Genomic DNA, 24918 nt, shown 5'->3' with positions numbered 1-24918 from the left:
TTCATTTTACTCAAACATAAACCTATAAATAGCAAAATCAGAGAAACTGAATTGCTCTCTTTATTTTTTTCAGAGCTGTATATATATATATATATAACCATAAAGTTAACTAGTTAATCAGCAGCAGCAGTTAGGTTGCTGAACTTTAGCGCTCCACTGCTATAACTACATCTGTATCTGTATCTGTATCAGGTTCTTGAAGAAGAGTTTCACAATTATTTTATTAGCTGGAGGATTTAATTCCTCTCCTCTTGTAGTTCCAATGGGAAGAAGGGTTACACTCAAAAACAAGAGGTAGGGTACAAAAATTTGAAATTAGAAATGGGATTGGGCCTATAGCTATAGGGCAAAAGTAGAGAAGCACACTTCCAACACCTAACGTATTAAATCACTTATTAAAAGATGTCTGGCTGCATTTGGGATGAGTTAATATATAAAAAAACCAAACATCTTTATGTATCACAATGGTTTTTAGTATAAAATCTTACCAGAAGAGGCAAATTCATGGATAAATCCCTTAATTTTAGAAGAAATGATGGAAAAGCAGGTGTCTACAGACTTATGGACAGTAGGTGAGGGTGGTCTTTGGTTACACAGTGAGCGAGTGGATGAAATGATCTGATGAAATTGATGAAATGATCACCTGAGTAAAGTTCTGACCAATCACAGAGCCACTGTGGGCTTTTATAAAGAACTATCAGTCATGATTAATGATTATTGGGCTCAGTGCACGGCCCAGTTCTGAGTGGGTGTGGCCAGAAGGCTCTGATTGGTCAGATATCAGCTGCTGGTTTGTGATTAAAAATGTTAAAAAGATTGTGTCTGGCAATGTCAAATCTCTCTCTCTCTCTCTCCCTCTCTCTCTCTGTGTGTGTGAGGGGCGAGTGAGGAATCGTCTCTGGTCTGCGATTGTGATCAGTTATTGATCAGTGATTGGCTCTCTCACTGACCACGTCCTGCAGACGTTTCAGCAGGACATCCTCGCTCTCCTGGTTCAGACGTTTAGTAGGAGACTCAGTTTCGTCTCCCTCCATGGTGAACGCTCGCTTCTTGCTCACGCCGCCCTGCCGGATCATCCGGTTAATATCACTCAGCTCCTGAAAAGAGATTTCACCATAATTAATCAATCAATCAATTAATCAATTCAATCAATCAATCAATCAATCAGAGAGAGAAAGAGAGGCACAAACTAGCGCAATAAAGTAATGCAACATGGACACATTTTAATTTAAATTGTAGAAGTGCATTTAGTGAGTAAGTTGCATGTAGAACTCCCAGAATTCACTTCATTACTATTAGAACCTCTTTTTGGAGGCATAATAGAGGACTGTTTTAAACCCACAGTGAGAGCTATCCAAGTACATCTTTCAAACATGGTGGTGGTAGTCTCTCGCTCACGGTATACATTCACAGCAGCTGAAGTACTGAACACAGAGAGGGTGAGAAACTCACTTTAGATGTGATGAAATTAAATAAATTAAATCATCAATTAATTCCCCAGCATGCATTATTATTTTATTTTTTTTCCGTTCCACCTTAAATGCTGCTGCCTCTGCTGTCTGTTGCAATATTTAAGGAGGAATAGTAAAGTTAGCAAGCTACCTAGCCGTGAAATGAACTACTAGTGATTGTTGTATGGTTGTTAAGAAGAAAATGGCCATGGTATTATTATTATTATTATTATTATTATTATTATTATTAAATAATGACTAGTTTATTTTAAGTCATACTGCAGTGTTTTCTTTCCTTCACTTGGGAATTACATGCCCATTTGTAGCACAGACTTCCATAAAAGTCTGAAGCAGCATTGGCATTGATTTTGCAGCATTTTATATTGGTCATCAAGCTAATATAATAATCCTGCTTACCTTCGAGGGGCTGCCACTGAACTTGTAGGTGTAGGCGGAGTTGGGGGTGAGGCAGGAGCCGTTCTTGTGAGGAGAGAGGTAGATGGAGTGTCTCTGAGAGATTCGGCGCGGGGAGAGGGGCTGAGCTCGCACCGAGGGGAACGGAGATAATGGAGGAGCTTCCATCTGAGAGGAAATAAGAAATAAAAACAAAATAAAAACAAAATAAAAATGAATAAATTTGTTAAACTTCGTTAGAACTATCTAATACTACCATCTAGAAATGCCATTTAATACTAAAGAGTTTTATACAGTCAGGAGATAAAATCTGTGTTTTAAAAAGTGTTGTGGACCCTTTAAAAGATGTGTAATATTCCTTACAAAACATATTTAAATTTGTGTACCTAAGTAACACACACCGAACATCCTGAGAGCATCACTACAGGACAGTGTGTGAATCTGTGTGTTTGTTCATCTGACCTTATTTATTTACAGAATGTAGAGGAGCTTTAGAGTTAGATCTGCTGATAAAACTAACTTGCACCTTTTTAAAGTGTATTTTAGCTTCTACAGGCCTGTTTTAACCATTTAAACATTCAAATATATTTATTAAATGTTTCACATTATGTTCCACAGAATTAGTTTTAACATCATGGGTTAAAACGGGCAGGAGGTGTAGCTATTCATTATTATTATTATTATTCATTCCTTAATTAAGCTAAAATTGGCTTTTTATTAGCTTTAAATTTTATTTTATTGTTCTGTTCCACCTTAAATGCTGCAGCTTCTGCTGTCTGTTGTACCACTTAAGGTGGAATGGGAAAGTTAGCAAGCCAACTAGCTGCTGAGATGAACTACTGATATTTTTTTATGCATGTTATGAATAAAATGCCTATAAACTATGGTAATATAGTGGTTATAGTCATTTTTAGCAAGGTAAATAATCTAACTTATGGATTTATTTGGTTGCTTGTTTTGCACTATATTGCCAGGGATTCTCATAGTCCTCTGTTTGGAGTCTCCCCCTGAAAAATCTCAGTTTTAAGGATCATGTAATCCAAACACTTCCTCTAACCTCCCCCTCCATCCTAACAAGAATCAGTACAAGCACAGCCCAGACCACACAGCTGAGGAACCATATATACATACCCTGTTATCAGCTGATGAAAGTGCATATTTAAGTGCAAATGTCTTCATCTTCATGACGTAAACAGAATTGTAAAACTGGATTAGATCACCCCTGTCCTCTTCTGATTCGCTGTCGGCCTCTGCTCTGGCAGCGAGCTCCGTCCTGTCATTGGCTACAAAACACCAGAGCACCATGAAAACCAGCTCAGCAAATAATCCAAACAAAAATTTGAATTAAATAAAAACAGCAGACTGGTATCCTTACACTCATCTGCTGGCGGATCCACCTCCATGTTCTCATCAGCCTGCTGTTCTCTGATCCGTCTTCTTATCAGCACACTGCGGTACACCTGTAACACAAAACACACACCCACAGTGATCCACAGAACCATAAACCATAAAACCATACAAAATACCCCAACTAAACCCCCCTACTAAAACCCTAATAAACCCAACTAAACCCACAGCCACAATGATCCATAGAACTCCTCTCCACCACTATTCCCCAACTAAAAGACACTACTTAGCCCCTACTAAAAAACCTACTAATACCCCCTACTAAACCCCTATCAAAATCTTTACTAACCCCCTACTAAAAGGCTAATAAATACCCCTACTAAAACCATACTATAATCCCCAATTAAACCCTATTTAAACCCTACAAAATACACTACTAAACCCCTATAAAACCCCATACCAAAATCTACAAACATCCTTGAAAAAACCCTACTAAAAATCCTTACTAAACCCCAACTAAAAACCAATACTAAAAACACTACTAAACCCCTAGTAAAAATACTACAGAATTCCCTACTAATACCCCCTACTAAACCCCTATTAAAACTACTAAAACACATAACTTAAAAAAAACACTACTAAACCCCAGACTAACCCCCTACTAAAAGGCTAATAAAATCCCTAAAATAAACCTTACAAAAACCCATACTACAACCCTACTAAAAGGCTACTAATACCCCTACTAAAAACACCCATAATAAACGCCTTAGCAAAACCCCTATTAAAACCCTACAAAATACCCCTACTAAAACCCATATTAAAACCTAAAATCCCATACTAAACCCCATCTAAAAAAAAAAAACAATACTAAAACACTACTAAAGCCCTACTTAAAATACTACTAAAACCCCTACTAAACCCTTGGAAAAATCTGTATTAAAACCCATACTAAACTCCTAATATAACTCCTACTAAAACCCACGAATAAATCCCTACTAAACCCCCTACTAAAACAACTACTACAAACAATAATTCTACAGAGAGGCAGAACTCACGTGGCTGGTGGCTTGTGGCTGACTCCGGTAGCACTTCATAATGTCCTGGAAAGTGTGAACCTCTTTAGAGATCTGTTAAAAAAAGCAGAGAACATCTAAACCTCAAACATTCAGAATCAGTTTCTGCATAACAGAAAAACGGGTAAAATCCCCCAAATAATCTCCTCAGGTGATGCAGATACTTACCTTGGAGATGATGTAGACAGAACAGAGCAGCAGCTGATCCAGGTGCCGGTCCTTCATCATATCTGTGCAGTGGACCAGCGAGTGCTCAAAACACGTCCAGATTTTACCCCTCAGTTCTGCAGAGATATCCAGCTTCAGACACAGGTCCCTCAGCCGCACACTCGCTAAATGATACACCTTTATTAAAAAAAAAAAAAAAAAAAAAACCAGCATGTAAATATATTTCACTCTCAGTAAATTTATATTTGTCATGTTCAGCAAGTTTCCCGTTCCTCCTATAAATACAGCAGCAGTTCAGAGTCAGAGAAAATCAATCCAAATGTTTTTAAATAATACATTTTACGATTACGATTAATAATCAAATATTAAAAAAATTATAAAATAAATAAAAAATAAACAGATTATTTGATTGTTAAAATGTATGTGTGTTCTCAGTTCTCACCTTGCGGAAGAAGAGGGCGAGGGAGCCGGTGCGGCGCGGTCTGCTGGCCTGCTGCTGGGTGTCTGTGGTGGGGGGCGGGGCTGGGGCTCTGGTGGGGGAGGCGAGCAGCACCTGAGTGGTGAGGGGGTTCAGGTCACTGGCCTGGACCTGGATCACAGTGATTCCTCCCATTTCACTCTTCACCACTGTAGAGAGACACGGGGTATAAACGCCCATCAGTCAGAGCATCAGTCTTTTTATTAAACAGGAAAAATCTTATATTTGCTCATTTATTTTGGAAAATGATCAAATATTACATATTTGTGAGGGTAACAAAGTATGTGAAACTTGATTTTCCCCTTTACAGCAATAACTTAACTAAACATTTCCAGTAACTGTAGATCAGTCCTGAACACCGGCCGTACAGAACAGCTTGGAAGGAATGGAAAGCAGGCCCAAATTGTGACACTACCACCACCATGTTTCACAGATGGGAAAAGGTTCTTATGCTGGAATGCAGAGTTTTCCTTTCTCCAAACATAACTTATCATTCAAATCTTGCTTAAGTGATCCTTAGCAAACTTTAGCAAACTTGTTGAAAGCCACTAAATAAATGACCAAGTTTAATATTTTCATCTCATTCGTTTAAGTGGGTCCTCTTTTTATTATGACGTTTTAAGTCATAATTATGCAGATACATCTTTTTTTTTTTTTTTTTTTACAAAACTCTGAAAGGTTCACAAACACTTTGACAAGTATTTTACCACATGAAGAATTGAGGACATTTAAGGATGAAGGGAGTTTTTACTACCCAATCATATGTTCCATGTTATTATGGAAAATAATGCAAAATATGTTGCAATTGTGGTTTATTTTGGTTTTCTGTGAATAATATTTTTTTTCATGTGTTGATCAAATACAAAAAGTGTTTGCTCTTTATAAAATAAGAGATAAAATAAGGTACCTGGCAGGGGAATGTTGAGCTGCTGGCCGTTAGGAGCGGACATGGAGAGGACGGTAGTCGTGTTTGCAGTCTGGCTGTTTTCTGTAGACGGGCTGGGAATGAGTTTTATGGGAGTAAAGGAGATTTTCTTCACTGGAGAAAGAGGCTGAGGATCGTCACCAAACAACCGCCTTTTCACACTGCCTGCTGTCGGAGAACTGAAGCGATCGTGAGCGGAGATCGGAGAAGAAGGGACGTCTGAAGGAGAAAGAAGTGTTTGATTAATTAATGAGTGTGAAATAGAATACGAATTAAACTTAAAAAAAAAAAATAGTTTATTTATTTATTGTTTTTATATGCATTTTGTTTTTAGTACAGAGACAGACTGTACTGCATTAAATGTTTCATCATTTATATATATTTTTTTTATTTGTAACAAAATGGTGCATATGCAAACACAATCAAATAGAATTGTCTACAGAATGTCTAACAATGAATAAAGAGACTTAAAAACCCAAATTAAAATGTATTTATTAAAAATGGAAAAAAATAAAAATCACTCATAACTTACTATTATATTTATTATACAATGTAGAATCTAAAATCCCTTCACTGTGTAAATGGCTCTGAAAGTGTTTTAAAAGTGAAAGTTACCTTTGCGTGCGCTGGAGCCGAGGGCGGTGCGAACCTCTCGGAGGCGAGGGTGGATTATAGGAGATAAAGCCACCAGAGGAAGATGAGTTGGGCCTCCAGAGCTGCTGCTGCTGCTGCTGCCTGCATCAAAACTACTGGAAAAATTCACCTAGAAAGAAACAGAAACACACATATATAAAACATACAATACCAAAAAAAACTCTTCACCTGGTTGTTTGTTTTAAATGCAAGTGATAAAGATGATAAATCAGCTAAATGACCCTCTGGTCCATCCTATGGTTTACTGCTGTTTTCCCACTGAAGAACCAGACACTGTCTTTTACTGTTCCACAAATCAGTTCACACTGACAGTGAGTTTTCTGAGGAATATATACAAGCTAAATGTTTATTTATATTTATATACCTTTATATATAGGAGTAAACAGGTAGGAGCCTCCCATTGGATAATAACTAAGAATAAGAAAGAAAAAAAAGATACAGAGATAGAGAGAAACAGAGATAAAGAGAAAGATGGAGAGAGATAAAAAAAAAGTAAGAAAGAAAGAAAAAAGAGAGAAAAAAGGGGTAGAGAGAAATAAAAGAGAAACAGAAAGAAAGCAAAGGATGGAGAGAAAGTGAGAAAGAGAGAGAGAGAGAGATAAAAAGAAAGAAAGTAAGAAAGAAAGAAGGAAAGAAAGAAATATATAAAAAATAGAGCGAAAGAAAAATATATAAAAAGAGAGAAACAGAGAGAGAGAAAAAGTGACAGAGAGAAATAAAGAGAGACAAACAAAGAGAAAAAGGGATATAAAAAAGAAAGAGTGAGAAAAATAAGAGAGAAAAAGAGACAGAAAGAAAAAAAGGGATAGAGAGAAAGAGAGAAAAACAGAGACTAAAATAGACAGAAAAAATATATAAAAAACAAGAGAGAAAAAGATAAAAATAGAGAGAAATAGATAGAGAAACAGATATATAAAAGAAAAAGTGGGAGAGGAAAATAAAAAAAAGAGAGATAAAAAGTGAAAAACAGAGGAGAGGTAGAGAAAGACAGAGAGAAAGAGTGTGAGTGTGTGTGTGTACCTCCTCCACAGTAGGGACTTTATTGTTAGCGTTGTGTAAGGTGTCCCACAGCACTGAGTCTTTAGTCCAGGCCATGCTCTCCAGCACCTGCTCCTCTATAGTGTTCAGGTGCTTCACCATGTCTCTGGAGAGACCCTCCTCCGACCTGATAAACACCTCAATCACCTGCAGGACAATCAACACACACACATTCAGTCCACTATTACTTTACACTTAAACCTGCAGTAACGATACACCAAATATAAAACACTCTCCTCCAAGACTGAAATCCTAAAAAATCAGTAATTTTAATTCACAGATCTGACCTTGTAGAAGTAGAAGGGCCGGAGGTGGAAGGTCTCTATGATCCAGGGAAAGGTTCGCTGGGAGCTGTAGGCGAATAGCACCACCTCCAGACAGCAGGCTAGAAGAGAGCAGTGGAAAACATCCTGCTCCAACAGACCCTGAGGAGAAACGCAGAGAGAGATAACCCCTTACATTAATGCTAAATTCTATACTAAGATCAAATTCTCTTACTTTATACATTACAAATATAAAAATAAAATTCTCCACAGCACCTGAGTTACAGGTCTAAATCAAATGAACCTTTATTGCAGTTCTGGCATGTCATCATCACTGTGAAAATATCTGATCTTTAAGCCTAAATATGCTTTTACAGCATCTTTAAGCATGATTTGGGCTCTGCATGCCTCCATACAGGACTTAAAATGAAATAAAAATTAGATGCATGTGAAGAGATTCTGATCCCTTCAGATTCAGATCAGGGACATCCCTAATTATTACACAATTATTACACAACACTTGATAATTTTCTACACTTCAAATAATGAAAAAAGCACAACTGGGTACATCATTTCTAATACTTACGGTCATGTCTTTACCCTGAAGTCTCTTCGTCTCCTGGGTCATGACGCTCTCAAGGATCTTGTAGTACAGGATCTCCGCTAGCTTCAGGCGGTTCTCAGCAAAATCTACATTAAACCCCACCCAAACAAATAAATAAATGTATAAGTAAAACAAACATACAAAATAATAATGGATGCAACATCCTCAAATCTTAATCATACATACCGTATTTTACGGACTATAAGGCGCACTATCAATAAACGTCTATTTTTGGATCTATTTTCATAGATAAGGCGAACTGGTTATAAGGCACATTTTAAACAACACTAGTAAGGAACAAGGGTGTCGCCATGTTTCCCTTCTTATGGGAAAGCGCCCAAGTAAACAAAACTGTAATTCTTAAACATATTATTTTTTAGAGTTAGATGAGAGCTGGATGTTAATCTACACAGATTTCTCTCCTAAAACAGTTTTTTTTGTGCAAGTAAAGTGCTTCTATTTATTTACAGTAAGCTTCGATTCCCAATATTTCCAACAGAGCATCACTTACTCCCCAACTAATCTCAAAAGTATTGGATAGAGCTGCATCATTCCAGAGAACACAGTTTCACTGCTCCACAGCTCAGCAAATAAAACTAATAAAACAGTTCTTACCTATGTGAGCTCCTGGAAGATCCTCCGTTTGTTTGGTGTAATTCTCTTTAAAGGTCTCTCCCAGAGTCTTCACTCGATTTAAGATCATATCAGTGGGGCAGCGAGAGCAAGAGCTATAAAACAGAGGAGCATATATAGTACTAATCAAAGTAATGACGACTTTATTCATTCAATTCAATGTTTTATTATTATTTTTTTTTTCCTACATAGTAAATGAGTAGTGAAGTGATCTATCAGATTATGAAGGAACACTGATTCTGCAGATTTTGGAGACGTTATGGAAGCCCCAGGTGCTTATTTTACTACAGATGAGACTTGAGATGGGTTTTACATAGTAAAAGAAACAAGAACTTAGGCACATAAGTAATATTTCCAAAACTTCTCATTTTAATTCTAGGGATTTGTGAGAAACTTCAATGGAAATGGAGCTAGTGATCTAAGAACCAGCCGTGCTGCATGTATTATTATTATTATTATTATTATTATTATTATTGAGTATTATTGAGACACTCACCTAAAGATCTGCAGCAGGGCATCGCTGGGGGCGTTACGAAGGCCGGTCACCATGCTCTGCAGTCGACTGACGCTCTGAGTCGCAGAGGAGACCGGAGTGATGAGCAGCTCCTTCTCCTTGAGGTATCTCCGCCCTGTGAGAGGAGTAGAGGGAGCCAGAGAGCGCGTCTGTGCAGAATAAAGAAAAATAATGCATACATTATCTTAATAACTGTGTACAAGCATAAAAAGGGTGAAAAGATAGAAAGTTTGAATGGGGAAAAACATGGAAATACGATGAGAGATACAATCTGATGCATTTGAGAACTAAAAAAGAAAAACAAGTGATGTGTGACCTACACTATATCACCAAAAGCATTCACTCACTATTGAATTCAGGCGTATTAAATCAATCTCTTCTGCGTCTACAGGTGTTTAATAAAAGCAGCAGCTAGGCATGCTGGGACTGCTTCTACAAATATTAGTGAAAGAATGGGTCACTCTCAGGAGCTCAGTGAACTCCAGCAATGTGGTACCTTGATATTATTATTTTTATTTTTTGGGCATGACTGGGCTTTTATATCGGTTTGTGATTTACTGTACTGTTACAGGTTGATATAATATAAAACACAAGGGCTTTAAATTAAGGCTTTGATTAATATTAACAGATACGCCAACAACTTTAACACGGCTACCTTCACAATATTTATATTTAATTCCATAAACACTATAAATGGACTTAAAATAATCAAGTATTCAAGGAGATATTTCTCAAATGTTCTTTTGCACAAAATAGACACAAGTTCAATATCAATTTACAATATTTTATTATTAAAGCTATTAGACAAATTAAAATATTTAAGCAGCTGTTTCTCAGTTTAATACAATTCCCATCTTTACATTCAGTTCAGTGTGCATTAATATTATCCTTCACGTTACAGTATTTGTATATTTAAAAGGGCTATAGTTACTCATATTGCAAGGAGCAGCAGCAGAAGATACTGGATCAACTGGTTAATCCTAATAAAATGTCAGAATGGGCTGCCGTCTGATCTCATGAACCGGACTGCTATATCCTTATGATGTATTATTATTAAACAAAACAAGACGTGTCTTACCTTCTCAAAGTGCTGCTGAAGGTTGTTCTCCACCTGCATGCGGGCGGTCAGCTGGCCGGGCGGAGGCTCGGCGGCTGTTTTACGTGGAGTTCCGATCTCCTCGTCGGCATCAGCGCCCAAAAACACTCGCTCGTCAAAATCCCCCACGGTCAGGACGTACTCCTCATACTCACGATTTATAGCTTTACTAAAAAATATATATATACATATATACACACACTGTTAAAAAGAGCTTAAAAACACCTTACAAATATAACACAGTTATATTTATTTATTCGTCTCACTTACTTATTATCTTGGAAGTTGGGAGTATCCAGCAACTCAGTCAGGGTCTCCTCATCTCCTTTCAGAATCTGATTAAAAACACACAATAATATTTTAATAATATGATCAATACTGGATGGTCACTTCAGAAATATGGCCTGTAAGTTAGTGTCCTCACTCTTTTCTCAAACAATCGTCTGATGTAGGGTTTAAAATAATGCTCCTTTATTCCTTTCGCCTCTACAACCAGACCATCGTGGAGTTCACACAGCTCCTCAATCACTGAAGGAGGCTCTTCTGAACTCACAGAATCCTTTGGAAAACCTGAAGGAAAGAGAGGAATACAGTTTTATTGCTCATTTTTCCTGGTGTGGAAAAGAAAAAAATGATAAAGACATTTGTTTTGTTTTATTCTACATATATGTGTCTTTCAAAATATATCCAGGAACTGGCAGTTCACTAGGAGCTGACGCAGAGGTGGACCATGACAATGCAACATGACAATGACCCAAACCAATAAGGAACTAAATGCTCTAAAGAAATAAATAAAAAGTAGTTCTAAAATGGTCACGTCAAAGGCTGAATCTTAATCCAATTAAGATGCTGAAGAATGATATAAAATAAGAAGGGCATGCAGCAAACCCCTTCAAACATCACACAGCTGAAAGAATTCTGCATGGAGGAGTGGGATGAAATTCACACAGGCAATGTCAAAGACTGGTAGTTAGTTAAAGGAAATGTCTAACTGGGGTTATTTCAAACAAGGAGGGAAATATCAGATATTAGTGGATAGGGTGTCCTAAATTTAAAAGCTCAAATGTTCATATGTTTATGTATGTTTAAAAAGATAGACAAAGATTGTGCTATTTTTTTTTACATGACTGCAGCTACTGTAAACACTCAGTTAGAATTAATACAGAATGTTAAAATAAAGAAAGAAAAAAAGAAACATGATAAAAAGGTATGTGATATTCAAAGCAGTACAGAAATATATATGTCCCATTGTCTTCTTAATGCTTAAAAATGATAATATTTACCTCTAAAAAGCGGATTGACAAGGTCCTTCTTATTGGCGCAGAGTAGAGCGTTACCATACACCAGATCCAGACAGCAGAGGAGGAGATGGTAAGAGTTCACCAGATCATCTCCGATCATACGGAAATTACCTGCGTTACATAATTAAATCAACACAGTTTTAGAGCTCGGAAAAAGAAAAAAGAAAAAGCGCACCATCAATGAACGCTAGTTTCTGGATTATTTTCATACATAAGGCACACATGATTATAAAGTGCATTTTAAGCGACACTAGTAAGGAATAGGGGTCTTGCCATGTTTACCTTATAATGGGGAAGCTGGGGAAACAGCAGCGGTAGATGCGGTTAGCGCTAGTAAATGCAGACCGATATAGCGCTATACGGAGAACCGTGAGTGTTTCTCTAACTCAGGGCGATATTAGCAAGCGGTTCGTCCCACGTAGCTTGTTTTAACACGGTAAACATGCAGACTACAGTCTGATATACTTGCCTCTAAACGATGAAAGAGCTAGCGCTTAGGCTGGTTAGTGGCTAATGCTAATGTTGCTGCCCCTGCCTTAGTGCTGGAGAAACTTCTATAAAACGTCACAATTATAACTCTGTACTTCAGTGAAGTGTCTTTACTGCTCCTTAATACCTGACTGCCAGAATTTATACATAAGGAGCACCGGATCATAAGGAGCTCTGTTGATTTTTGGCAAAAGTGCACCTTATAGTCCAAAAAATACGGTTACTGATTGATTAATTTTACCATTGCTTTTGCAACATTCCATTTTACAATAAAGAGAAAAGGTCTACAAGCTTTTAGACATACAGTGTTCTGCTGCATCTCATTTTCAACACTTTACATTCATTAATAAAGAACAAACTAGCATTTCTTGACATAAGCCCATAAAAGAAAAGCAACCAACCTTTAGTGTACACGAAGAGAGTCCAACAGAATTTAAAAACGTCACTGATGTGACACGGAAGGCGCCTAGAAGAGAGACAACGTAATTATAAACCATTTATAACTCAACAAAATAAATAAAAGTGAGAAACTATGTATAAACATTTATTCTCCCACACTTAGTTACGACCCTGCAATGTGATTGGCTGAGAGGCGTTCTATGAGTGCTGTTATCAGCCGGTAATGCACTGTAACCGAAGCTCTCCATGTATTACTGTATTACTCTGCCACATACAGGTAACCTAGCAACGATGCAGCGCTTACAAGCCAAACAGCGCAGCTACAAACAGAGCAGCAATGGAACTATTTTAACTGGTGGAGTTTTTATAACCAAATAGATCCTATTTTCTCCTCCTCTTTAACTCTTTAAAATCTTTCAGAAAACAGTGATAATGGAACTGTGGTATAATAATACAAAAACAATAATACACTCTAGGTTCGAGTTATAAAGTGTAATATTGGCACTGCTGTACTCATCTACTCTATACTCGGCCTGTGGCCTCGTGCCTACAACCGCAGCACAGCAGTGCCAATATTACACGTTATAGCACGAACCTCGAGAGTATTATAACTTAAATTTAACACAGTTAATGGATGATGAGAACACATGAAGACACGAGTGGAAATTCACCTGTGCTTCCTGCCTCTCGGCACGCGGGGGGGTTCACCCTGAGGATTCTGAAACATGTCCAGAAAGATGGGCTCAAATTTACGGAAAATCACAGTGGACACTTCAAAATTCCTCTCCAGGTGGCTGATTCGGTTCCGGAAGTCCTGCAGGAGGTTCGACATGTCCGCCCATTTCTTCATCTTACTGAAGAACTGAATCAGGCTGGAAGAGAGAAGAAGAGGAAGATCAGAATAATGGAATAGTGGTTTTCTGTATTTTATTGAATTCAGTAGGCTCTGTTTGGTTCTATACACCCTTGTGAACAGTGCTATTTTGCTGGGCCACTACCTCAGTATGGCTGCTCACCACTGATTAAGAAGCTGATTTCACTCATTAAGCTTTTGAACCCCAGCTTATTTTGGTGTGTTTTTTCTCTGTTTTTGTCAGTTCCCATTTTACTCGTTATAACACAGTTATGTGAGGTGAAAGACACATGCTATTACTTTTCTTTATACAGACTTTATGTACAGACTACAAATTAATTTACACAAGTGTTTTATTTTCAATAATAGTTAGATTAGAGTGTATACTAGTGGAAAGAATAAGGATTTTGATGATAGTTCATTACATGGCTTATTACTGCGACAGAATACATGAGCAGCACCAGGCGTATCTAATGAAAGTGATTTAGTACACTGGATATTTACTATTAGCTGCTTATAATAACAGTAACTATTATAATAAAGAGTTCTTCAACAAAATGATCAGATAAATGCTGTTTAATTATAATATACACTATATAGATATATATATATATACAAAATAGAAAAAAACAGTAATTCTCCTCATTCAGATGAGCTTCTGTCGCTGCCCATCCATAACTGAAGCCTGTGAGCACTGACTCTCTCAGAGCGCACCTGAAAGCTGCGTGTGCACTGTGTATTTCACAATAGATTTCTCAAAATCACTTCAGTTCAGCGGGGGGTCAGTTCGATTTTTTTAAACAATAGGGTTTCCTGTTTGTCACAATGTATGATCAGGTTGGTGCGTAGATGCGTTCCTGAGTAATTAAGTTGTATAAACAACAAGCATGATTTTTGCCGCAATTTGCGTCAATTACATTCAAAGGGTTATGGGTGGTGTTGGGATACTTCTGGATACGAAGCTGCACTAAGCTAGGCAAACTAATGTTTTTAATGAGAACGTATGATGACATGAGACAAAGGTGCAAATAACTCTTTACCTGAGTTTGGAGGAGCGCAGTATCCTGGTGAGGGAGACGCAGTTTCCTTCCACCAGTCCTCTCCCCACAGTGGGAATAGAAGCCTTTCTACAGGCAGCGTACAGAGCACAGGCCAGCCAGTGAACCACCTCACCCTGAGAGAGAATACAATCATACACACCATTAAAATCAGACCAGGAGACGCTTCTGTACAGAACATTAAAACACAGGTACTGCATTCTAGTCCAGGACTAGATCTCTAGTTATATACGTACTACAAATAACTATAATATAGCAACCTTGAATACATTACAATTAAGATATTTCCATACATATTGTGCTATCATACTGTGAAGCATTATGACTGTTGTACATAACTGTTCTTCTATTATTATTATTATTATTATTATTATTATTATTATTATTATATTTTCTGCTCTATGTGTGATATTCAAAATATACATTTGGTAATGAGCACAATATGTCCTTCTGTGGTATTTTTTATATTCAGATATACTTATTTATTTATTTTTTTTTTTTCCTTAGTGTAGTGTGTGGTTTGTTTATTCACTGGTCAGTGTTATTTAACCCAGGTACCTGTATCTGTAAAACTGTAAAAGTTTATCAGAGTAGAGATATAGTTAGTTTTCGTAAAGTCTTGCTTTATTCTAATTAATAAATACATACATACATACATACATACATACATACATACACAAATACATACATAATTAAATAAACAAACAAAGCAACAAATTCCGGATGTTTTAAAAGTGATACACAACAAAAGTCCTATAAACAACGGGTTATATGAGTTTTTAATGTTTGGTCAAAGAGGCAAATCATACTCAAGCTTTTAAAAAGTTTTTTTTTAGGGAAATATATTATTATTATTCTTTTGTTTGTCACACAGCTGACTGTATGTTGGAATAGTCCGTTCCACCTTAAGATCCAACACAGACTACTGTAATAATTTAAGGTGGAAGGGATTGCTCTGATCCCAGGTCAGCTGTGGGCTTTAAAACATACACTTTAATAAAGAAGCTTCAGCTGCTCTGCTCTGCCTGTCAGTTACATAAACGCGTAGAAATAACAGTTTAATGAATAAATCACTTGTAAATGAGAGTAAATACTTTATTTATGTGGTTTATTTAAGGGTAACGCTGGTTTATGGGGGTAAAGAGCTGGTCTACCTCCAGGGTGTAGGTGTTCCAGATGGAGGTGAAGTTCTCCAGAGCCTCCTCCGCGGTCTCCTCGTCCATGTTCAGCTCCTGACACAGCGCCTCCAGCCGCTCCCGGATCAGCCCTCCGTCCTCCGGCCCACCGAGCCCGGAATCCGACCCGTTTCCCCGCATTCCTCCCGCTTCTCTCCGCGCTGAAACTCTATAAACCCGGTTTATCAACAAAGAACCGGAGCGCCGCGGTTCCTCCAGCCGCTATCCCACAATGCTCGCGGTCCCGAATGGCGCGAAACCCGCGCGCTCTCAGCCAATGGGAGCGAGGCAAGAACCTGCCTACGTCACGCGGAGCGACAACAACAATAATAAAACATGGCGGCGAGATAACTTACCAACATCTCTGTGAACCTGAACTTTAGAGATATAATATGCGTTTTTTTTCATACATTGACCTATATTAGCAATATATTACTAATATTTTTATTTATTGAGTAAATACTACATTTACCGATGTAAATACTTGACTCCAATACCAAAATATTTTAATCTTTTTACTGGATTTACATTACTATATTGAAATCCTTTAGAATGACCAAAAACAAGACATTTCTAAAAACTTTACTTTTTAAATTTGTGATGAGCTTTCACTGGCCTTTATATTTAGGATTTTCTCCCCCTTTTCTCCTTAATGTAACTATATTTTCATGCTGTTTTCTACTGTGTTTTATGCATTAACTTAAAATCCAACATAATGAAATAGACACAATATTAGACCAAATTAACATTGTATAAAACAAACACAATTCACAAATATAACAAAAAAAAAACTTAAACAGACAAACCTATTGTGAAAAATAGGATTCAAATAATACTGAAAAGCTTCAAGCTATTCAAAGATTAAGGACAATAGTTGTTTTTTTAATTGTAATATAATGTCAAATATTTTTCCATTACTCCTGTGTTCTTGATTTTGTATTATTTATAATGCATATATTGTACTGTTTATTTTATCTATTTTCGGCACTGAGTGCCTTGCTATTGTTGCAAATTCCCCCACTGTGGGTAAAAAAATGATGATCTTATATAATAAATGTATGAAATGAGTGTATCTTTTTAGAAAATTAACATTTTGTGTATATAATATTTACCTAAAATTCTAATCAAGTTTACTTTAAATCTCTCCTTGTAGTCTAATAAAGGGTCATTAAAATATACAATATATATACTGGAGGAATTTCCTTGAATAAGGGGGATAGAATTAGTGTGTATTATGCAACTGGGACAGAGACAAACACACTTGTAGAACTTTTATTTTGACAGGGCTAGCGGCTCCTGGGCGGAAGTAGATTTCTGAAGTTTGATTGGCTGCTGGGCTCCTGGGCGGAGCTCCGCAGGTCTTCCGCTGGCGTCTTCTGAGCGCGAACACGGCGGAGTGTCAGTAGTTAGTTTACTCTGTATTCAGTGTTTCTTACTGACTTTAATCAGGTTTTTTATTGTCCTAATAACTTCTTCTGCCAGCGCACTGTGTGTATATGAAGACTGTAGGTGAATCTGGTAAGGTTAATTAATGTATATTATCATGTTAATCTGAGCTAAAGGCTAAAGCTGCTGTTTCCATGTGGGTCAGCCAGACGTGACTCTTCCTGTAGCAGTTTTTTTCTCCAGTTTCTAAGAGTCTTTATTTGAAGGTGTAGGAAACAGTACTCACCGCTCTCTGACTTCATCTGTAATTTCTCTAAAGAAAAGAAAGACTTCTACTTTTAACAGTTACAGAGTTCTGTGTGATTCTGTGTCTTTTTCTAGTTATTATGATGAAAGTGTGAATGTGCTGTGGGTAAATGTGTAAATGCTGCATATATACACTGACATTTAAGGCAGGAAGTGAAGGGTTAGTTACTGATACTGCTCTTAAACCACAGCAACTCATGCAGATTAGTTTGTGATGTCTAGACAGGCAAATCCGATTTGATCACTCACAAATAGCAGATTTGCTCGCAGTCTGAACATAGTCATGTTTAACCATGTTACCAGAACTTTCACTGGTTCACACCTGTCGTTAACATGCATCCAGGGTGATCTGATGACAAAGGAGTGTGAAAAACACAACCGTTCACACCTTTTGCATTTAATATGCATCTTAAATGGCTGGGATAAACAGTTGTGTGTTTTGGCAATCTATTTGTTCAGTTTATCCATGCCTCGGACTGGTTACTCACTCTCCATTACTGATTACATCAAAGTTTACATGAACTCTTACGCTTACTGGGGTTTCTGTATTATATGTTAAGTGATTTGTTTGATTCTTTGTTCTGTAAAGCTGCTTTGTGTCAATATCAGTTGTATTTGATCTGTGACCACTTATTAAAATCTAAAGCTAATCAAAATGTCCACAACTATTGAGGAAATGTTTTATTTTTTCTTACAGAAATGAATGCACACATGTTCCAAGTCTCCTGCTTATGGTGTTGGATTTCCAAATTTAACATCACAAATAAACCCAGAGGATCACAGGATTTTACCAAAATTTCAATCTACTGAAAGAGGGGAAGAACATGGCACCCAGAAAAACCTCCAATTCTCAGCTAAAATCCTCTCCAAGACCTCACAGACAAATAAAGAAAAATACACCCAAGATTAAAACTCACCAATGCTCAGACTGTGGGAAGATGTATACTAGAGGGAGTAATCTCAACCGACATCGGCTCCTTCACACTGGAGAGGAACTCTTTTTCTGTCCAGACTGTGGAAGGAGTTTTAATAATCCGTTTAATCTCACCATACACCAGCGCATTCACACTGGAATAAAACCATATCAGTGCTCAGACTGCGGAAAGAGTTTCACTCAATCTGGTCAACTCAAAACACACCAGCGGATTCACACAGGAGAGAAACCGTATCACTGCCCAGACTGTAAAAAGAGCTTTAATCAACAGAGTCATCTTCTTCATCATCAGCGCGTTCACACAGCAGAGAAACCGTATCACTGCTCAGACTGTGGGAAGAGTTTTATTTTTAAGAGAACTCTCCAACGACACAAACGCATTCACACTGGAGCAAAAGCCTATTACTGCTCCGAGTGTGGAGCGAGTTTTACTAGAAGTGGCAGTCTCAAAATACACAAAAGCATTCACACTGGAGAGAAACCGTATCACTGCTCGGAGTGTAATAAGAGCTTTAATCAAAAAAGTAATCTAAAGACACACGAACGCATTCACACAAGAGAGAAACCGCATTGCTTTTCAGACGGTGGGAAGAATTTTGCTAAAGGGAGTAATCTAAACACACCCCATCGTGTTCACACTGGAATAAAACTGTATCAGTGCTCAGACGGTGGGAAGAGTTTTGTTCAACAGAGTGATCTCAAAACTCACCAGCGAATTCACACAGGAGAGAAACCGTATCAGTGTCCAGAGTGTGGGAAGAGTTTTAATCAACAGATTAGTCTCCAAACACACAAATGCATTCACACAGGAAAGAAAACGCATTGCTGTTCAGACTATGGAAGGAGTTTTACTAGAAGTACCGGTCTCAAAAGACACAAATGCATTCACACAGGAGAGAAACCGTATCACTGCTCAGACTGTGGGAGGAGTTTTAATCTTCTGAATACTCTCCAACAGCACCAGCGCATTCACACTGGAGAGAAACCGTATCACTGCTCAGACTGTGGGAAGAGCTTTGGTCAACCGAGTCATCTTAATCAGCATCGGCGCATTCACACTGGAGAGAAGCCGTATCACTGCTCAGTGTGTAAGAAGAATTTTACTCAAGCGAGTGGTCTTATTCAACACCAGCGCATTCACACTGGAGAGAAACCGTATCACTGCTCAGACTGTGGGAAGAGCTTTAATCACCCGAGTCATCTTAATCAGCATCGGCGCATTCACACAGGAGAGAAGCCGTATCACTGCTCAGATTGTGAGACGAGCTTCAGGTACTGTAAAACACTAGTGTCACACAAGTGCATAAAGAGCCAAAGTAATGAATGAATGGATTCACACAGGGCTAGATTGGTTTGAATAGATGTTGTCCCTTAAAAAATAAAATTATAATTTAAAGACTGATTTGTTTTTAATATTTAATAGCAGGCCTGGAAATTCCGTGGAATGGCCCTTATGCAATCATTATATGAGGTATTAACATTTCAGGGTTTTATATATATATATATATATATATGCATTTTTGATGTTTAATCAAAGCTTTATCAATAAAAAAACGTCATAAAAAACTGAGTCTGTTTGCTCATCAGGTCACGTTAAGAAAACAATTACAACTTTATGTATGTTGTTTATTACGATGTCATGAAAAGCGCAAGAATTTATGGATAGATAAGTGTCTGTATTTCTAAATAAATGTTCCAGCACTACAACTAATGTTAGTCAACAGCTAAGACTTTTTATGCTGTATGTTTTGTGTTAATATGTTATTAATCTGAAGAGTTTAAATGACAAAAATAAAGAACAAAAATATTGTATGTTCTAAAAATTTTAATCGGAAGTATGTATATATAACAATATTGATATTATTAATAATATTTAGATGTCAACAAGTGCTGCAATTGTCTCGCATCGTTTCAGAACTTTTATTTTGACAGCTAGTTGCCGGAACTAGAGTTCTGCGATTTGATTGGCTCCTCATCCGATCAGCTGGACTGGACCGTCCTCAGCTCTTCTTTCTGTTGTAAAGGTGAGTTTAGTCATAAATTAACACAGGAATAATGGAATAACATACAGAATATGCTCCTGTTATTTCAGCAGGGGGATTAGAAATGTAAATTTGAAGCTACTTAAATAAATGCTGAATTACAGAAATGCTGAATTCTGTGATCTCCTGAGATCTAAATTAAATAAAAAAAATCATGCAGCTGTCACTGTGTTTATTCATCTACTAATAACCTCCAGTCAGTTAAAACTCTATATGGCTGCAGGACAACAGATGCATTAAGCTGACTCATGGGCTCTGCATTATTTAATATTGCAATACATATAGCCAAAAAAAATAACATTTGCAATATCATGCAGCACTATTCTCAGTACATGTGAATGTAATGTTATTTTTTTTCTTCTTTCTCCTCTGTCAGTATCTGTTACAGTGAACACACTTCCATACAATAATTTAAACACTACAAAAACCCCAAAATTAAAAGCTCCTGTGACCCAGAAACTGTTTTTGTGACTCCATCTTGCCGCCTGTTCAAATAATAAAGGAGACAAAAGAAGCTTCTTTCCGCGAAAGACATTACAACTGAGGCTGTCATTACTGTGGGCATGCATGAAGACTATACAAACAATTTATTTATTTATTTATTTAATTGTCTGTTTGTTTACGTGATACACTGTGCATTATCATGACTGTATAATATCCAATATCTTACACAACACTTAGTATGGACACATAAAATGATAAACAAAATAAACTAAATATAAATATCACACAAGGCTTTAAAAAATGATTTTTAATGGTGATTTATTGGATGATTACATCATTTAACTTCACTTGGCCGGAACATGTACAGTATAAATAACTTTTATAAGATTTATATAAAGACTGTGAACACTTGCCAACATGCAAAATAACATGCTTCAGTTACAGAACATGATATAGTTCTAGGCCATTTTAAGCCATAAGAGGGCCGACCTATTTCTAAACATTGATTGGCTGCAAATATTTTAAGGTTAAAATCCTGATCCTGTTAATCAGAGTTCATGTCTTTGCAGTTAATTTTAATAACCATACGATCTTTAAAACATCAGTGCAGACATGGAAAAAAAACAAAAATCTAAGAATCCATGTCAAAACCAGTTATAGCAGGCCTATATTAAAATGTCACGTTTCACTAGCTGAATAACATTTCTGTTATCAGTTAGAAGTTACAATTTCTCACTCATTCGAGTCATTTTTAGACCAAAACATCATACCGTGGCCTTATTTTGGTGAAAAATGAAAAGTGCATATTGTTGCATATCTCAATGAAATTTGGTCCAATTGAACATGCCCAGGCATTTTCTCAATCATTTGACTAATTTTTCATGGAAAAAAAACAAGGTTTCCTGATTGGTCGAAAATGACAAAACGTCATACTGTGGCCTTACGTATTTTGGTGAAAAGGATGTGGCTTGTTTTAACACGGTAAAAACACAGACTACAGTCCATTATTGGATAGTAGACTGTAGTCTGCGTTTTTATCCTGTTAAAAACGGTGATTTTGGTGAAAAGGACGTGGCTTGTTTTAACATGCTACGTCCAATATATTGCATATTGGACTGTAGTCTGCGTTTCTACCGTGTTAAAACAATCTATATCCTTTTAACCAAAATCACCAAAATAAGTAAGGCTGCATTATGACGGCCTTACAAGCGCTGTATTTATAAGCGCTGTACTTTAGTGGAGTGGCTTTAACGCTCCTTAATACCTGACTGATAGAATTCATACATAAGGAGCACCGGATTATAAGCAGCTCTGATTATTTTTTGGAAAATTAAAGGATTTTAGGTGCACGTGTTTGTAATTCATATTTTATGAACATGTTTCAGAAACTGTTTCAAGCAACATGTTTTTTTCCTCTATAAACAAGCCAGCCCCGTTGTTTAAATCTGGATTTGTAATTTTGGAACCTGGAATAGTGTGTATCTGCTCACTTATGTGACTGTTCTTCATGCACTTGTGAATCTTTAGTGTCTTTGAGTGTCTGAAGCTCTTCTCACACTCTGAGCAGTAATACGGTTTCTCTCCGGTGTGAATTCGCTGGTGCTGAAGGAGATTACTCTGCTGTTTGAATCTCCTCCCACACTCCGGGCACTGATACGGTTTCTCTCCAGTGTGAATGCGCAGGTGTTTTTGAAGGTGACCCAGTTGTTTAAAACTTCTGTCGCACTCTGAGCAGTGATACGGCGTCTCTCCTGTGTGAATGCGCTGGTGAGTTTTGAAATGGCTCTGTCTCGTGAACGTTTTGTCGCAGTGTAAACAGTGAAACGGTTTCTCTCCGGTGTGAATTAGCTGGTGCGTTTTGTAGTGAAACAGTCTAGAAAAGCTCATCCCACAGTCTGAGCAGTGATAGGGTTTCTCTCCGGTGTGAATTCGCTCGTGCAGACGGAGTGTACCCTGGTGAGTAAAGCTCTTCCCACACTCTGAGCACCAGTACGGACGCTCTCCGGTGTGAATAAGCTGGTGTCTTTTGAAATGACTCGGTCTAGCAAAGCTCTTCCCACAGTCTGAACAGTGATACGGTTTTATTCCAGTGTGAATGAGCTTGTGCTGATTGAGAGTACTCTGCTGACTGAAGCTCCTCCCACAGTCTGAGCAGTGATAGGTTTTCTCTCCTGTGTGAATGAGCTGGTGTTGATCGAGAGATCTCTGTTGAGTAAAAGTGTTCCCACACTCTGAGCACTGATACGGTTTCTCTCCAGTGTGAACGCGCTGGTGTCTCCGTAGAGCACTCTGATTATAGAAACTCTTCTCACACTCTGAGCAGTGATGAGTTTTCTTGTCTGCATTTTCCTGCATTTGTTCGTGAGGTGCGGGAGAGGACATTTTCCAAATATTGGAGGTTCTTTCACACTTTCAGCAGCAAAACATCTTCTTAAAATCTTCTAATTGCATGTATTTGTGAAGTTAAATCTCAACCAGAGACTTGGAACTGGTCAGCAGCATTCATTTCTAGAAGAAAGAAACACAAAGATAAGTCAAGCTTAGTGCAAAATGCAGAAGAATCCTAATTCGGCATGAGAAATGTTAATATTAATAAAAGGAACAAAATCCTTTTAATAGAAGGAAACAAAAACATCCCGATTAGTAAGTTAGTTTAACAATTATGTTCAAAGCTTATGGATCAGCGGATTCTTAATTAATGGGTCAGGACCCAAAAGTGGGTCACAGACAGCTTGTAAAAAAAATAATAAATGCATAAAAAACACACAAGAACAAAAAAAAAAGTTTAAAATAATTCTTGCTCATCTGATTTTGTACTCGTATTTTATATTAAGAGGAAAAAACTGAGAGAATTTCTTACTAATGTACTGTGAATGTTAACCAGAAACAATCAATCAAACAATTTACCATAATACTAACTTACATAGGAGAACTCCACACAACAGAAGAGTGAAGAACAATTCAAGAGAAAGATAAAAGGACATATAAAGTGTATATGTGTTGATTGCACGTTTAGCTTACTGTGTATACACAGAAAATGAGCTGGTAATGAGCTAGTTTGCTAATGAATAAATATTTAGAGCTTCTCGTTATCTCAGTGTTTTATTATATACACCAGAGGTTACTGAAATCGTTGTGTTTTACGCTATTTAGACAGCTAGTTAGTAAGTTAGTTAGCTATATTGGGTAAGTAACTATGAGTGGTACACAGTGCTGTTGCCTTATTACACATTTTAACGAGTCTTTAAATGTCTTTATTTACTCTTTAATTGACTGACTGTATTATATATTTGTGTATATTTGTGTATAAATATAAGAATAGTTTTACTCACAGAAGCTACTGAAACAGAGATCCTTATAAACACCGCTCCCTCCCAAAACAACTACAGGAGAAGAGTGTTACACTAAATCTGTCCCCCCTGCAACTAATCCCCTATACTTCAGTTCCGCTTAGCTGCGGTGTGTGTATGGAGCAAAAAACGTTTATTAATAATAATAATAATAATAATAATAATAATAATAATAATAATAATAATAATAATAATAATAATGATTAAAAACAACAATAATAAAATATAATTAACCATAATTATTATAGTAATATTAAATAATTAAAGAATGTTCCGAGCCGTGAGGAGAATTAAACTTTATATTATGAAAATGTTTGAGTTATTACGTAGAGTTACAGAATGTAATTATAATATTATTCAGTAAATATAAAATGGCAACATAAGTCCAATTCTCAAACACTGGACAGAGTTTTCTGCTACAGATGGGAAGTTTACACAGGTTGCCAAATTAACACGAATTACTGACAGAATGACACAGATTATAATTATAGATTATAGATTATATTTATATAATTATATACAC

The 24918-nt window shown here is 37.0% G+C and overlaps 3 protein-coding genes across 4 annotated transcripts; 1 reads left to right on the top strand and 2 right to left on the bottom strand.

Annotated features, from left to right (window-relative positions):
• Positions 1 to 82: 82 nt before the first annotated feature.
• On the bottom strand, positions 83 to 16192 carry rbl1 (retinoblastoma-like 1 (p107)). The gene is made up of 22 exons (XM_007258485.4): positions 15913 to 16192; positions 14741 to 14874; positions 13519 to 13719; positions 12850 to 12914; positions 11942 to 12070; positions 11083 to 11228; positions 10929 to 10993; positions 10641 to 10827; positions 9545 to 9711; positions 9031 to 9143; positions 8398 to 8501; positions 7836 to 7973; positions 7531 to 7695; positions 6472 to 6619; positions 5839 to 6075; positions 4896 to 5080; positions 4454 to 4630; positions 4268 to 4339; positions 3241 to 3325; positions 2997 to 3148; positions 1869 to 2033; positions 83 to 1097 (listed from the first exon to the last, which is right to left on the bottom strand). The coding sequence occupies exons 1-22, from the start codon at positions 16072 to 16074 to the stop codon at positions 927 to 929; spliced, it is 3168 nt and encodes a 1055-aa protein (XP_007258547.3). The 5' UTR covers positions 16075 to 16192; the 3' UTR covers positions 83 to 926.
• A 1084-nt stretch (positions 16193 to 17276) lies between these two features.
• Positions 17277 to 20340, top strand: LOC103023115 (zinc finger protein 585A). 2 transcript variants are annotated; one of them, XM_049479529.1, is made up of 2 exons: positions 17277 to 17442; positions 18323 to 20340. In XM_049479529.1, the coding sequence occupies exon 2, from the start codon at positions 18450 to 18452 to the stop codon at positions 19884 to 19886; it is 1437 nt and encodes a 478-aa protein (XP_049335486.1). In that variant the 5' UTR covers positions 17277 to 17442; positions 18323 to 18449; the 3' UTR covers positions 19887 to 20340. The 2 variants fall into 2 exon arrangements, with proteins under 2 accessions (XP_049335486.1, XP_015463666.3); XM_015608180.3 differs by having other exon boundaries at positions 17279 to 17451.
• Positions 20341 to 21337: 997 nt separating this feature from the next.
• Positions 21338 to 24453, bottom strand: LOC103022610 (zinc finger protein 501). Its single transcript, XM_007258481.4, has 2 exons — positions 24378 to 24453; positions 21338 to 23553 (listed from the first exon to the last, which is right to left on the bottom strand). The coding sequence occupies exon 2, from the start codon at positions 23425 to 23427 to the stop codon at positions 22414 to 22416; it is 1014 nt and encodes a 337-aa protein (XP_007258543.3). The 5' UTR covers positions 23428 to 23553; positions 24378 to 24453; the 3' UTR covers positions 21338 to 22413.
• Between the last annotated feature and the right edge of the window lie 465 nt (positions 24454 to 24918).

Source organism: Astyanax mexicanus, chromosome 5 (genome assembly GCF_023375975.1).
Source record: "Astyanax mexicanus isolate ESR-SI-001 chromosome 5, AstMex3_surface, whole genome shotgun sequence".
In the NCBI taxonomy this organism is placed as follows: domain Eukaryota; kingdom Metazoa; phylum Chordata; class Actinopteri; order Characiformes; family Acestrorhamphidae; genus Astyanax; species Astyanax mexicanus.
Note: the sequence above shows the minus strand (reverse complement) of the source record. Positions and strands in the feature narration are given on the sequence as shown.